General features: G+C 47.0%; 1 protein-coding gene across 3 annotated transcripts in view; it reads left to right on the top strand.

The window, feature by feature from the left end:
* Positions 1-14,109, top strand: part of SIL1 (SIL1 nucleotide exchange factor) — a 100,074-nt gene that overhangs the window by 15,307 nt on the left and 70,658 nt on the right. For 2 of the 3 annotated variants that reach the window (XM_069773104.1, XM_069773106.1), the window contains 2 exons: positions 8,385-8,499; positions 11,715-11,850. In XM_069773104.1, the coding sequence (XP_069629205.1) occupies positions 8,389-8,499; positions 11,715-11,850 (247 nt within the window). In that variant the 5' untranslated portion in view covers positions 8,385-8,388. Of the gene's footprint in view, positions 1-4,434; positions 4,587-8,384; positions 8,500-11,714; positions 11,851-14,109 lie in introns of all 3 variants that reach the window. The other variant, XM_069773105.1, reaches the window with a different exon arrangement.

Below are 14,109 nucleotides of genomic sequence, written 5' to 3' on the forward strand. Positions count from 1 at the left end.
CTGCAGACATTAGTGGAAGGAGCCCCGCGATTGCCTTGGTTATAGCTGTGGCGTCTGTGTTAAAGAGTGGAACAACTGAGCCCCAGCATGGGGAGCGACTTGCCCATATTCATGCAGAGATTCAGGGCAAAGCCAGGAGTGATCCCGAGGGAACCTGCTTGGCCATAGGTTATATTCATCCCCAGAGAGCTCCTTATTCCCCTTCAGGGGAGGGTTTAAAATTGGCTTGTTAGGGCTTTATTCTGGGTTTTGGTGCCAGTGGCTGATCTGGCAGCTTCTGGGGGTGTTTGGCCCATGAGGCGGATCCCAGTGGCCCTCCACCTTTTCAACTGGGAACTTGCCATAAAACTGGAAGTGTGGGGGAGCCCAACTCGCTTGCAAGGGAGGTTCTGAGCTGGGCGTCCAGCCAGGCATCCCGTGCAATTAATCCCATGAGCTGCCACGCCACATTAATCCTGGCCACATAGCCAGAGCACGCGACAGGCGAGCCACACGTTTGCTGCCTGCGTGCTGTCCTGCTCCCTGCTGTGACCTGTACCCGCGGGTCGTCACGTCGAGTAAGAGCTGTCACTGCCACCCGGTGCACCGTAGAGGTGAGGAAATGCATTTTTCATAAACTTCACAGCTCACTGTTTCTGGCAGATTGATAGGGCTGCTGTAGAAGCCCTTTGCTTGCCTGCTGTCGGGGCACCTCTGCACCAGCTGCTCTGCAGGGCTGTGGCAGCGGGTGTCCTTAGCTCTGGAGAGATGGTGATCCCGACGGGAAACCTCTGGGCTGAGCTGGAGCTGGCAGCGAGGGTCTTGGCGGGGACAGGCTGAGATACAGACAGAGGGGATAGATGCTTGTACTGGGGCAGGCGGCGTGGTGTGGGTACTGCTGTGAGTTGTGTGCCTGGTACATCAGCGTTGGATTTCTCTAATACTGAGCTTGAATTTTGCATGTGTTTTTTAACCTCTTAATTGAATCTCTTTATAGGGAAGCTGGCACCTGACAGGGGAAGGAGGTTGTTATTTGATGCAAGAGCCATGAGTGAACAGCAGGAACTTGGAAAATACAAAAAGCTGTTTCCAGAGAGGCTGGGAGTATGCCAATTAAATCTTTGGCTCTTTGTGGGCCCAACTGCAGTGGGACATCAGGGTGCCCGGTGACCTGGCTAGTGTGGTGTGTGCTTTCTTTCCTGTTAGATTCTCCAAGCTTGGGAAAGCAGAAGGGGTAAAAAAAATATACTGAACACTGGCAGACTCCCAGGTTAGTCCGAGGCAAGGCATCACCTTGCAAATAGGGGCTGATGGAAATGATAGATACTTGTGGGGGGGAAATATCACTCAATTGTATGTGCTGTACATGGGAAATTGCAGCAAGGAGCAGGAGAAAGGAATAGGAGCAGGGCAGGAGGAGACGTGTTTTCAGCTGGCATTTGGGGTGATGGGGAGGCAATGAGGAAGGAGAAAGCTGTTTCACGTGGTTGAGGTCAGGCAGTGTGGCAGCTTTCAGAAAGACGTTTGTCTTGAAGGTCCCTGTGCATCTCTTATCTCCAGGCGAGTCCTAAACTGGTGCAAATCATCGCCCACGCTCTGGTACGGACTTGAACGTGCTTGCTAGCCCCAAAGCTCTGCAGAGTGAGGATGTTGCGTGCGTGTGCAGGCTGTCGCAGAGTGCTGCGAGAGCAGCTGCCAGAAATTCAGATAGGTGCATTTTTTATAAATAATAAATGATAAATTTGGTCCTCTGACCTCTGAGGCATGCTCTGCTTTTGTACGCTCCATCCTGAGTGGAGCAGAAGATCCCCCCATGCTGGACCCAGGGCTCTCTGGCGTGGAGGACTGTTGGAGACACACTGGCTGCAGCGCCTGGGATCGGGGATCTTGCTGAGCCACGGCAGAGAGTGGCCCCTTCTGCCATCACCGCTAATGAGTGGGTGGAGAGGATGACGGCAGCCTTGCTCAGACTTCAAACCACCAAAGTATAAAGCTGTGCTCTGGCCCTCTGGAGAGCAGTGTTTTCTGTGAACACTGGTTTCTGAAGGAATTAATTAAGTAAATTTAATTAATAGACTAAGTGATGCTTAATGTTAAACTGTGTGAGGTTGTATAAACAACACAGTCGGAGTTGCTGTGGTCGGGTAGAAGGAGCGATGCCAGGTTTGTCTGTAAATGACCTTCAACAACCCAATCCTCTGTCCCTGTGCGGAGCCGTGGCCGGTGCCGGTGAAGCTGCCGGGTGCTGAGAGCTGCCCTCACTGTGCCCGGGTGCTGCTGTGCTGTCTTCTGTCGCTGGAGACATCCATGCTCTGCTCTCGCTTGCATCGGCACCTGGCAGTGCTTGTAGGAAAGACCAGCGTTAGGTGGTATTGTAGCTGAGCTGCTGTTAGAGGGACTGATGTTAGCTAAGCAGGTAGCCTGTAGGGGTTATTAATATTTATTTTTATTATTTGTTAGTGGAGGTTATAAAAGTTGCATCATTGCACGGTAGATGCCAGGCTCTGTAAGCACACGTTTCTGCCATGGTTATTCTCCTCCCTCCCCATCCTTACTGTCCCACGTCAGAATTTCCTGTATGCTGGTCCCAATTCAGAGCGGTGCTTCTGCTGTAGGTCAGAGCAGGGCCTGTTGCTTGGGGGCAGGCTGTGCCTCACCAGCAGAGCTCGAGCCATGATTTATTCCTGTAAACCTAAAAGCGTGGCCTCCTGCTGCGTGGGTTCTCTGTAGGCAGCCAAATACGGGAAGGTGTTCCCACAACTTTTCCCTTGTGTAGGAGTGTTTTTAACACACCAGAGAAGAGTCCTGGTAGGAGTAAATGATGAGGAGCAAGCAAGAAGAATAAACGATTTTTAAGCAATTTCATAAGCGGGATCAATGAGACGGTCTGTATTGCAGCTGCGCCTTCTCTGCTGAAATCTTGGTAGGGTTGAGGGTGTTTGCAAACAAGTGGTGCTCACTGTCCTGTCTTTCACCCATACACGTAGGGCTTCATGCCCAGGTGGGACCCTCCGGCAGGGGTTGGGGGCTCTTGGTGCAGTGAGCTCCTGTGTGGAGCTGGGGATACTCGCTGGAGGCATGAGCATGCTTTCCCAATGGCAGGACACCAGGAGGAGCAGAGCTGCTGAGAGCATCCTGAGCGCAGCAGAAGCAGATGCAACGTCACACCTCGAAGCTGTGCAGAGCCTGTGCCAGCTGAATGTGGCGGGTCCGTACCCAGAGAAGTCTGTTCCTGCCTGGTTTGTCCTGGGAGAATTGAGGACAAACAAATTGGGGCTCCATCAGGAACACTACGTGCGTCCCTGAAGGAAGCTCCTTGTTATGTTTGGTTTTGCCATTCAGGGCTCTTCTCCTGCTTTGCATAAGGTGATAGATAGGTTCGTTATTATTATTTTATTCTGGTTTTATTATTAATTTTTATTCAGATCCAGTTCTTTGATCAGTCAAGTGCATTCAGATCTCTTCCAGGATCTTTGTAGTTTTAACATTGGCTTTAATGAAGGGGAAGATTCACTTCTGCCTCCTTTTGGAAATGTTGCTGATCAGGACCTGTCCGTGGCAGGAGTGAGCTCAGACAGATGTATGGAGCAGGAGGTCTCCCAGGTGCCTGTCGAGCAGAGCCACTGCCAGCTGTGCCAGCTGTGCAGAGCCACAGCAGTTTACCTGGGCACTGCACCTAGGGCAAGTGCAATTAATTGCTGGGCCTTGTCTTGGGGAAGAAAAAGCGTGAAAAGAAGATGAAGATGTCTTTTAAGGGGGAAAAGTGATATCAGAGTCTCACAAGTCCTGCTCTTAGTGAAGGCAGTAGGGAATGCTCACATTGTACAAGGTTTGGTAGCTCATTGTGGTTCTTGCAGCATCTTGCCCATCAGCTCACATCTTTCTGCTGGATCCTGCACATTAAAACGTGCTGCAGGTAACCATTTCCAGGTAAACCTGTTTGGAAGGACAAGACCTGTGTTCTCTCTTATGAGAGCCATTGGGTTTTTAATATGGGCAAGTTGTCTTCTTATGGTTCCCATTTCCAGGGGAAATCCAAGAAATCCTGTGCTTCATGCCAGAAGCCACAGTGCAATGTCCGCATACGGTGAGGGCAGGGAGAGCTGAGGCAAGTCTTCAGGATTGAGACCTGCTAAGCAGACACATGGTCATCTGGGCCTGTGTCCACCAAAACATGAGTATTTCCAGGCTGGCTTCTCTTAGCTTGGTTTGTACTTAACAGGAGCCTTTGCGTCCCTGTGCCTCTGGGAAGAAGAGAGGATAATTTTATTTGCAGTTTGGTCTTGCTCATCTGTTTGAAAGCAGAGGGTTGTGAAGACCCAACTGTAATGAAACTGGGAAGGGCAGAGTGTCCTGTGGCCTCCTAGTGATCCTCTGTTTGTCCACCAGCTGTTTCTTCTCTTACACACAGGCTGAATTTCAGATTAAAACCTCTTCTTTCTCCTGTTGGTGTAGCTGCACAGTCATGGGAGGAGGAGGGACTGCTGGCTATGGGACATTCCCAAGTTGTCTGACTGACACTGGTCTGCTCTTCAGTAGCAAGTCAGCAAAAACAGGTGCTCATTACAGACCTGGGGACCCTATTGCTCAGAGGAAGAAAATTTCAGGTCAGTCAACTAAATTTCCTTCTCTTTCTCCGTTGTATGGCACATCACTTAGCATGTCATGCCGGTCTCAGCCATAGATGCCAGCGTCATTAAAATGACATTGTGTTTGAACAGGGATCTCGACACTGATTGCAGGATGTGTCCTGAGTGCACCTCTTCAATCAGACATCCTAGTTTACACGTCTGTCTTTAAAATAGTTTCCTTAACTGTTATTGCCCATCAAACTTTGGCTTCAGCCTAAGAAGCTGTGAGTGCTTGGAGGTCTTCGTGCCACCAGTTCAGCTGAAGGATGCTTGGGCTGTGTTCCTTGATGTCTTTCCCTGTTTGATTGTTCTCCAGTGCTGACCTGTGCTCAGGGAGGGGAGGTCTGTGAATTATTTGTGCTCGTAGACACATAGTGTGCTGTTGATGCTTTTGTTACCACCAGCCATCTCAACAAAGGGTGGCTGGACAGATACCTGGCCTGAACTAATAAATTTGCAGACAATTTTGCAAGACTTATAATTCCCATACTTCTCCCTCGATCCCTAGATGAGAACAAGGATTAGCTTATTGTTATTGCTTCCAGTTGGCTGTAAAAACAGAGCCTGGCAAGGGGGCCGGGGAGCTCTCTGGGATGTCCATGTGCTCTCCTCAAGCAGCAGATCAGAATTCAGATGAGGCTTCAGATGGATTTATTGGAGTGGCATAGTATACGCAGCGTGGGCTTTGAGTTAGGACATGAAAGAGTGGTGTGTTCCCAGCAGTGGAAGGCATTAATGAAATATGTTCCTCATACTGACTTGCTTTGAACTGTCACCTATGACTACAGCAAACTTATTCACAGGGCTGTGCAGCATTTATTGATGCGCAGCTAGTAAAATCAGTAAAAATGTCCCTGCTAATAGAGAGTGTAATGGCAATGCTATTGTTTCTGTGGCTACTGGTGCAGACAGGATTTCCTGGAGCTGCGGAGCAGAACCTCCCTGCACTGCGAAGCCCAGAACATTGCCTGCTCTGACAGGAGGACTGCCCCAGGAACAGAGGCTTCTTTGAGTGTGACCCTTTGCTCATTCCCTAGTACCTGATTTTCTTTGACATAAGAGGATTATTGGGAAAAAAACCAACACCCTGCTCCACGTAAGGGGAGTTTGTGGTCCTCCTGTAGTGGTTCTGGTGCTGACTGGCTGCAGCTGTACATGGGTGCTGCTGGATCCAAAATAATGTTCCTAAATAAGAGCAAATGCTCCCCATACAGGTGGGATCACAGCTACCACCCTTTCTGCTTTGTGAGCTGCAAGGGTCAGTTCTAAAAATGCATTGTATCCACATAACATTTGGTTTGGAAATCCTCTCATGCCCTCTGCGTGCGTCTGTCTTGTAATGAGATGTCAGCCTGTGCAGACTTCTCTCCAGGAGCTTCAAACCCCCGTGTTTCACATGTTAGTTCCTCCTGCCTACCTGGGACCTAAGCAAACTGCTAATTGTTGTGCAGATGTCATCTTCCAGGCAGGCATGAGTTTGTAGGCTTTAAAGAGGCTGTACTGTCATTTGCTACCAGCCTTCTTGGTACACGTGAGCTCTATTTTTACGGGAGTGTGCATTTTCTTTCAGCCACTGCTTTGTTGAATTTCTTTTTCTTCTTTTCTCTTTTTATTTCCAGGCTTGCAGGTAGAGTTTTAGGGATACATCTATTTTTCATTATCCCAGTTTTGTTGCTTGTTTTATAACTAAAAAAAAAACCAAACCAAAACCCAAAAAACTGTTTCTGCTGTAAAAAGCAGCAGTTTATTCCAAGGTGAGTTGAGGGGAGGTCTGTATGTCTTGGTCAGTCTCAGATTGAGGTCCTGACTGTGGCACTGGCCAGAAGGATACGCTGATCTTCTGGGAGCAGGTGGAGTTTGAGCCCATGAACTCTGCTCTGGGTTTTCCAGCTCAGGAACGTGGGTGTTAGTTGTAGCCTGGTTGCACTTGGCAGTGACCCAAGACAGAGATGGAAGCTTTGGTCACAGGCTGTCTTTGCCTGTTTTCTGAAAATGGAGAGCTTTGCTTCTACTCTGTTTGTAGTTTAGTAAGGGCTCGTGGGTCCTTGAGGTGGTCCTTTGACCCTTTAGAAAAGAGGAGGACATCGAAGGAGGATATCAAGCATCAGGTCAGAAACACAAGGTGGTACTTTCATGCGTGGTGTGAATTAAATGGTGGAACTCATTGCTGAGTTGCTGTGGGTGTCAGAAGTCCAGATCTGCTCCAAAAGCAATTAATGGGAAAAACAAAAATCCGGTTGATCTGGATTTGAGTTCAAATATAGAGGCTGCTGTTCAGGAAGACCCTGGGTCAGGAGCTTCTGGAAGATGCAGAAGTGCATCAGATGTATTACTATTTGTGCTCCCTGCTCTGCTGCTTTTTCATAGATGTCCACCACTGACCAGCATGATGCAGTGTTTTACCTTTTCTTTTTTTGGCTAAAACAAAAACCAAGCAGGAAGAGGAAGAAGTAATGTAATGGAGTGGGGAGACAAGATAGCAGTAAAGGAGGGGAAGGAGACGACTCCACTCCCTCCATGTCCCTGAAGTTTTTTGTGGGGAGAGGTCCTTTGGTGGCAGGAGTTGGTGGTGGGGTGCGCCTGTGAGCATATTTTCTGCTTCGTGGAATAGGAGATGGTTGCTTCAAGGAAGGAAGGAAGTCTGCGTTTGATGTGCAATCCTGATGGACGACAGAGACAGAAAGATATTTAGGACTGCATGTATGGGAGGAGATTCTTTAAAACCTGGATAGGAGTAGGAACAGACTTGATGGAGGGATGAGTAATGAAGGAGTGTTAGAACGGAACTAATCAGTCCCATCTTCTTTCAAAAGACCTCATTTAGTTTAATTTAGCAGCGTGTAAATTTAGAGCCAATCAAAGGAAATACTTCTTCAGCCTGTGTGCTGGCAGGCTGCTCTGTTCCCTACCCCAGTATGAGAAGTAGTAGTGAGCCGAATGCTGTAGGTGGATTTAAAGCCTCGTGTTGCGAGGCAGTGGGGCCATGCGTGTGCGTGAGCATGGTTACACATGTAGCGGTGAGGACATGAGCTCTGTACCAGGGTGACTGGTAGCCACAAGAGGAGAACCCTTCTTTCCCCCCCCCGCCCTTCTCGAGTTCAATACGTGGTCTGTAGTCAGTCAGGGCAGCTGTATGCCACGGGACTGCTTCATGGTCCACTGCAAGCATGGGCAGAGCCGGCTCCTGGGCTCACAGTTTGAGTGAGCTGGCACTTTGAGCAGCAGGGAAAGCCTTGTGCTGTAGGAACCACCAAGTACACCTTGTTGACCTCTGCAAAATGTTGTTTTCCTCAAGAAAAACCTACATATGGGTTTAGATAAACTCCTGATCCTTTGATGGCTGGTAGTTTTGTTTAATTTGAATTAATGCAGCTACTTCTGTGCTTAAAATGAGGCAAAGGCATAAAAAGCCTTTGCAGGATTGCACTGATTTTTATTTTTCCCTGTAGCTGTCATCCATGGCACTAACACAGTGATTTTAAACAAGACTTGCTGGTCTCTCTGTATTTTCCAGGAGAGAGATAAGCTCCTGTGGGGTCAATATAAGCTACTTTTGTCATTCCTTGTCATAAACTCCATTAGCAGTAAAATCGGTACCTCTTGCTATTGGCTGCCCCTGATGAGACCCATGCACTAACACCTCGAGGTGTTCTGTTTCCTGTGGTGTCGCACCCCTGAACCCGTGCTGCGTTGCAAAATGTCGTGTAAAGAATGCTGAAACCTGTGAAAACGTGGACTAAAATATTGTTCGTTTTGTTTTCCTTTGCATTTCAGGCTGATGGCAATGTCTCACTGGGCCAGTCTCCTCTCCACTGCTGCCAAAGTCAACCTGCTGGTCTTGGTGGTTTCTGTGGTGTTTTCCCAGTCAAGCCTAAGCAACAGAGCTCCTGTAAGTGTTGGCTGCTCTGGCTGAAAGCTTCACTCGCAAAGGGCTGTCCAGCCACCGGAGTCTCTGGTGGGGCGACAGCCTTACCTGATCCCTCTGTAGGACCAAGTAGAATGTAGCAGCAGTTGGTGAATCACCTCTCCTTGACAGTGGGCCTTCAATAACATTTCAGAAGGGCTTCTTTCTTGAGACCGCTTGCCTCACCCCAGGAAATCCAGTATATGCTCAATCCAGAGGGTTTGCAACAGGCACAGTGCAATTTGGGCAGCTCTCTTGTTTGCCAGATGTCACTTTTTCTATTTGGAGTTGTCACACGTTCCCACTGTGGCAAGAGGCAAAGCTAATTATGCGGTCTAGTGGCAAGAAGATGGGAAGAGGTGGCCTCAGTTATGTTCCTAACTGTGCCTCTCTTGAGTCACCGCAAGTGAGTCAGGCTTGGAAGAGCACCCTCTCAGGTCCTTGCATGTGCATGGATTTTGGTACTTGCAGTGTTGTTCTGAAGCTGCAGTTGAGGTGAGTGGTTGCTGTCTGTCCCTTTGCACTGTACAGGTGTGCAAAACTCCCCTGGACTGGATTCTGCTGCTAAGCCCCAGGTGCTAGGCCCCCCTAAATTAGCAGATCTGGAAAGCTTCCTTGAGAAAGCTTGAGCGGTAAAGAGTGGTGGTTTTTTAGTTTACTTAATGCTGTGGCTTAAAACGGGGGGTCCCCCAGCAAAACTGGAGTAGGGGATCACTGGATGCCACGTCCCTGGGCACTCGCTCCTGCCTTTGCATTGCAGCTTGCTGCTCTGTTGGTTGTGTGATGCAACTGTCTGGGGACTGTGCTATTACCCAGAGCAAATACAAGGGACAGGTGACAATATAAGCACTGTAGACCAGTGCCTTGGGCCCACCTGGAGTCATGTAACAGTGAAATAATTTGTCTTTATTTCAGGGAGGGAGGGGAAGAGGCTGGAGATAGAGCACAGTCATCCCAGCTGAAGAACGAGCACTGGGACAGCCACCCAGTGATACCTGCCTGAATTGACAGGCAGCCTGACACCGAAGTTCAGACAGGATTGATGCAATGTGTGGTTAACTCTCCCATCACCTTTTCCTGCACTCCCGCTACAGCGCTCCATGGTGGCCATGCCCCTCCTTTATTGCAAACAGACTGCAGATTGTCTCAAAGCCTCCCTGCTGAGGCTTTTCAGCTTATTGCAGTTGATTTCAGACTGATAAAGCAAGGAGGCTTTTTGCCTTTAAGGAAATTTCCATTGTTCGTTCTTTCTACTGTCTTAATTATGAAAACAAACTGAAAAGGTTTCTACCTAATTTCTGCATAAATGAAGAATTGCTTGTGTGTTGTTGCCCGTTTTTGCCAGAAATACTAATGAAAATGGGGTATTGCAAAGCAACTGCAGGCCAAGCAGTGGCATTAACATTTAAGTGAACCAAGTCACATCCTTTTACCCTTACTGAACATTTAGACACTTCTCTTAAGCAGAGCCAGTAAACATCAGCTGTCTCCATTATGTGTTTCAACAGATACAACACTCAGAGGCCTGTTGGTAAATTTACAATAGCCTGTATCGTTAAGTCCCTCTTGGATAATAATATAGCAGCGTAAATAAGCTAAGTAATAACTGCTCTGACTCATTTATTTTAGTCCTGTTGAGTCTTGGCTCAGAAAATGTTAACATTGATTTTCATCTGCAGAACCTGGCTTTTTATGTTTATGATTGTTACTGGGCTTTAACCATTTGTCATAATTTTAACAATTTCAAGCCTCTGATGCACTACACGAAAGCAGGAGTTAAGCTCTGCTTTCCAGTGTATTTCCGAAATTTCAGTCCCTTTTGACAGATAAAATAAAAACATTCTATAGGTTTGTCAACTATCTTCATGTGTTGCCACTGTCGTTGCTAATTGTACGTGTTTTGCTCAGGCTGACATTTCTCTTGCTCAGAAAACACTCTCCTAGGCTGGGTAACGGATATTTATATGGAAAGCACCCAGATTCTGCCAGGAAATATGCATGCATTTTTTCCAAGAAGTGGAAGAAGTGAAGGCAGAACATGGCCTAAAATTTCTCATTAACCTCTTAATTGACGACTTCTTTTTCCCTATGAAAACATTCTAAGGATTAATATCAACACACTTCATGAAGTGAGCTGTAACTCTTATTCTAATTGCCAACAATGAGGAACAATCTTTCACTATAGGCTGGTTATTTGAAATGATTCAGTGGTGGCGTTCTTGGCGATATCAGAAGCTGATAATACTCCCTGCAACAGAAACTGAGCTGTCTGGATGATTAGCCTGGACTAGCTTATCTGTTCCTGTGAAAACCAGAGTAGCAAAGACCTGCTTCCCGAGCAGTTAATAGCCGGGTGTAAGATAGTATGAGGTCGTTACTTACTATGCGCTCTCAATAATTTTATCTGTTGCAGTTTTACATGACTCCCACCAGCTCCCTAGGGAGACTTTCCACTGAACAGTGAGGTTTCCCTCACAGCAAGGGTTTTTTTTCCTGCTTTTCATCCTTGTTTTTTCCTTTGCGTAACGTCATACCACTCGTGCTAGCTCATCTACCACACCTCTGCCATTCACGTGCTGCACTTACAACGTAGGTGGTGATTAAATTGCTGCCTCATTGTTTTAAAAGACTTGGAGGACACTGGGAACGGGTGGAGAAAAGGATGCTCGCTTTTTTATCGTGTGGGCAATTCGGTGTGTTTTCCCTGTGTCCTATTTTGGAAATAGCTGAACTATTTTAGCTGAAATCTTCTCCAAGCCTGAAATAAGTGCATTTAAGAAAAAAAAAACCCCAACGCTTGAGGCGTTCCACTTGCGTGGAAAATTTCAGCTGAAAAAGTTAAAAGTTTGACATATTTTTAGAAAAGGGAAAACGGGGTCTTACAATGTTACACAACCCTAGTAATAGTCAGGGCTCCTGGTTCTGACTGTAATATAGGTGAGGCTCTGTGAAAGCTTGTTTTAAACCTGCAGCCTGCATTGGAATAGGAAATAAGCTGCGTTGCTTTGTTCAGCACAAATGTCATGCTACTTATGCATGTTTAACCTTTAATATACTTTAAATCTAAATTTAACCATGTGGAAAGAATCTTGGATGTCAAAAAAAAAATCTGCTGGCGCGGGAAAAAATTTTGTATTCTCAGCCGGCACTAAATTACTCAGATGCAATTGCTAATGAGCTGAATCTTTTCTATCCGAAAGGAGTTTGCCCTTACAAAAATAGAAGAGAGCGACATAAAAGATGACAGTGGGAAAGAGCCGATAACAGAAGATGATGCTGATCCTGAAGACCTGGAAGTGTTTTACCCCACACATCAGTGGCAAACCATCCGTCCAGGTAACATGCTGATGACTAATTATAGCATCCCTCTGAAACCCCACCTGACAGCACTGACAGAAACCTTGCAGAAACTCAAAATACCTGTTTGTTCCCATGACGATGTATTCTTTTGCTGGTGTTCAGACAAAGAGGTATGGACCCAATGACCCAATACAGGGACAAGAGACCATCACAGAACTGGCTGGCAATGGGAGCGGTTGCTAAAGTGTTCTCAGTTCACTGGAGCAGGTCGAGTGGGCTGCCATTCACGTTGTAGGTGGTGATGTGTCTCTCTCACTAGCTCAGAAGCCCTTTCTCTCTTTGTACGCTTGTCAAGGGACAGATTTTATAACGTTTGTTGGCATGTGGTATCCCAGGTCTGCTGTGCTCCAGTGTGGGCTGGTGAAATGCTGTTCAGTGGCAATCTGATTAAGAACCATCAATGTAACACTACACAGCTTTTTAACAATAGGTTTTCTGTTCCTTGGGTGTTTGAAATCCAGCTCTTATCCCTATCTATACATGCCACAAAAAAAACCTCTTCCCTTTTTTTTGGGCTGGTATCTTTTATTAGACATGTATGGGACACGTATGGTGAGAAGACACCAACTGAGTAGGCTGGCTTCACTGCAAAAACCCATGCGCTGGGAATGGCTCTGGAGAGGATAAGCCCATTTAAACACACACACAGATGCATGTGTGCACACTTATTTCAGCAATTAGGATGATCAGTAAGCCTGCCTCTGAGGTCTTGAACAAGGTATTTAATCCACTTGTGCTTTGGTGTCCTCATGTATATGCAGGTGTAATACCTTCCCACCTCAGAAGGGTGAACTAAGTAGTAATTAATTTTTATAAAGTGCTTTGAATTTAAAAGAGCTTTATCCTGTGCTCAGTTATCATTGAATGAATAAATATGGGATCCATTTGTCTTGAAATTTCTGCCAGATATAGCAGAACAACTGTTCCAAATGTAAATCTTTGTATAACATGAATGTCTAGCAAAAGCCCCAGTATATACTTGTATTCCATTTTGGTACCATTATGTATGGAAGGCATGTGCTGTCCCTGTTCAGTATTCAGACTGGTGCATCCCCACCACCCTTGTTGAAGCAGAATATGTATATGCTTGCAGTCACTATAAACGTCGTTGCCAGTTTTGTTCAGAAGCACCTTCTCTATTGCTCAGGTGTTTTGTTCTGCTTTATTTTTGTAGCAGTTCCAGGCTGGGCCTGTGCAGTGAAGGGCTTGTGGAAGTAGGGAGCTTGTTAGCATTCGCAGAGGAGAAGAATTTAAATTACTCTTGTAAAAGGCTTAAGTGGTGGCCTGCCTCATCGTCTAGCCAGTACGGATTCTCATTTCAGGTGTACGTGCAGATTTGGGTAGAGACATGTCAGAAAGAGGAGTCATCTTTGGTCTCCCCCTGTCAGCCTGGGTTTTTGTCCCCTGTGGGTTTCTCTGTAGCGAAACCTTGTGTGTAGACTGTGACTCGCACTTTTAGCATGTGTATTACCTGAAGCAAGGCTGGGGAACCTGCTACCACCACGAACCCGTTCCTGTGTCCTCTGAGCTCGAGGGTTTCCCCCTTGCTAGCACAGGTCTGTGCTGGGAAGGGAATTGACCCACAGGACAAGGGAAGCAGCCAGCATGGCTGCACGAGGGATGTGTCTTTCAGTCCTTTAGCAGAGGCACACACATTGGCAGTATGTCTAATCTGGTGGTTCTGCATCTTCCAATGTTCTCTGATGTGATTTCACTCGCTTGTAGCCAAGCAGAGTCCTGGCTGGTGTGTGCTCAGCACAGGCCAAAGTGAACCGCAGCACAGTGCTCAGAAGTTTACTTTCTGCTGCCTGCCTCTCCAGGATGCCCCCACGCTGTCTTCTGTTGTATTCCTGCAGCAAAGGGGCCAGTCTCTCCGGAGGAAGCAAATGTTTTGATTTAAAGTCTGGATCTTCAATTTTGAATAGTGGAAGGGAGCTCAGAGTTGCGTTTCTCCCCGTCGTGCTCCTGTTTCATCTTGTTCCTGTTCTGAGCTCAACACAGGATTTTTATGCTTCTGTCCAGTTCTGCAGTTGCTCATCTTTTATGCATGTATTTCCAGTTTTGCTCTGTTGCTAATTGCATCAAACCATGTTTCCGTCGAGACTGCAGCAGTGTCATCAACCTGTAACCTGTCAAATCCCTCCACCAAATTCAATTGTTATTGTATATGTAACACTGCTTTGTGCGGTTGTTCCCTCGCTGCCTACAATGTGAGCTGGATTTTGATCAAGTGCT

The sequence above is a fragment of the Haliaeetus albicilla genome, chromosome 27 (genome assembly GCF_947461875.1).
Source record: "Haliaeetus albicilla chromosome 27, bHalAlb1.1, whole genome shotgun sequence".
Lineage (NCBI taxonomy): Eukaryota > Metazoa > Chordata > Aves > Accipitriformes > Accipitridae > Haliaeetus > Haliaeetus albicilla.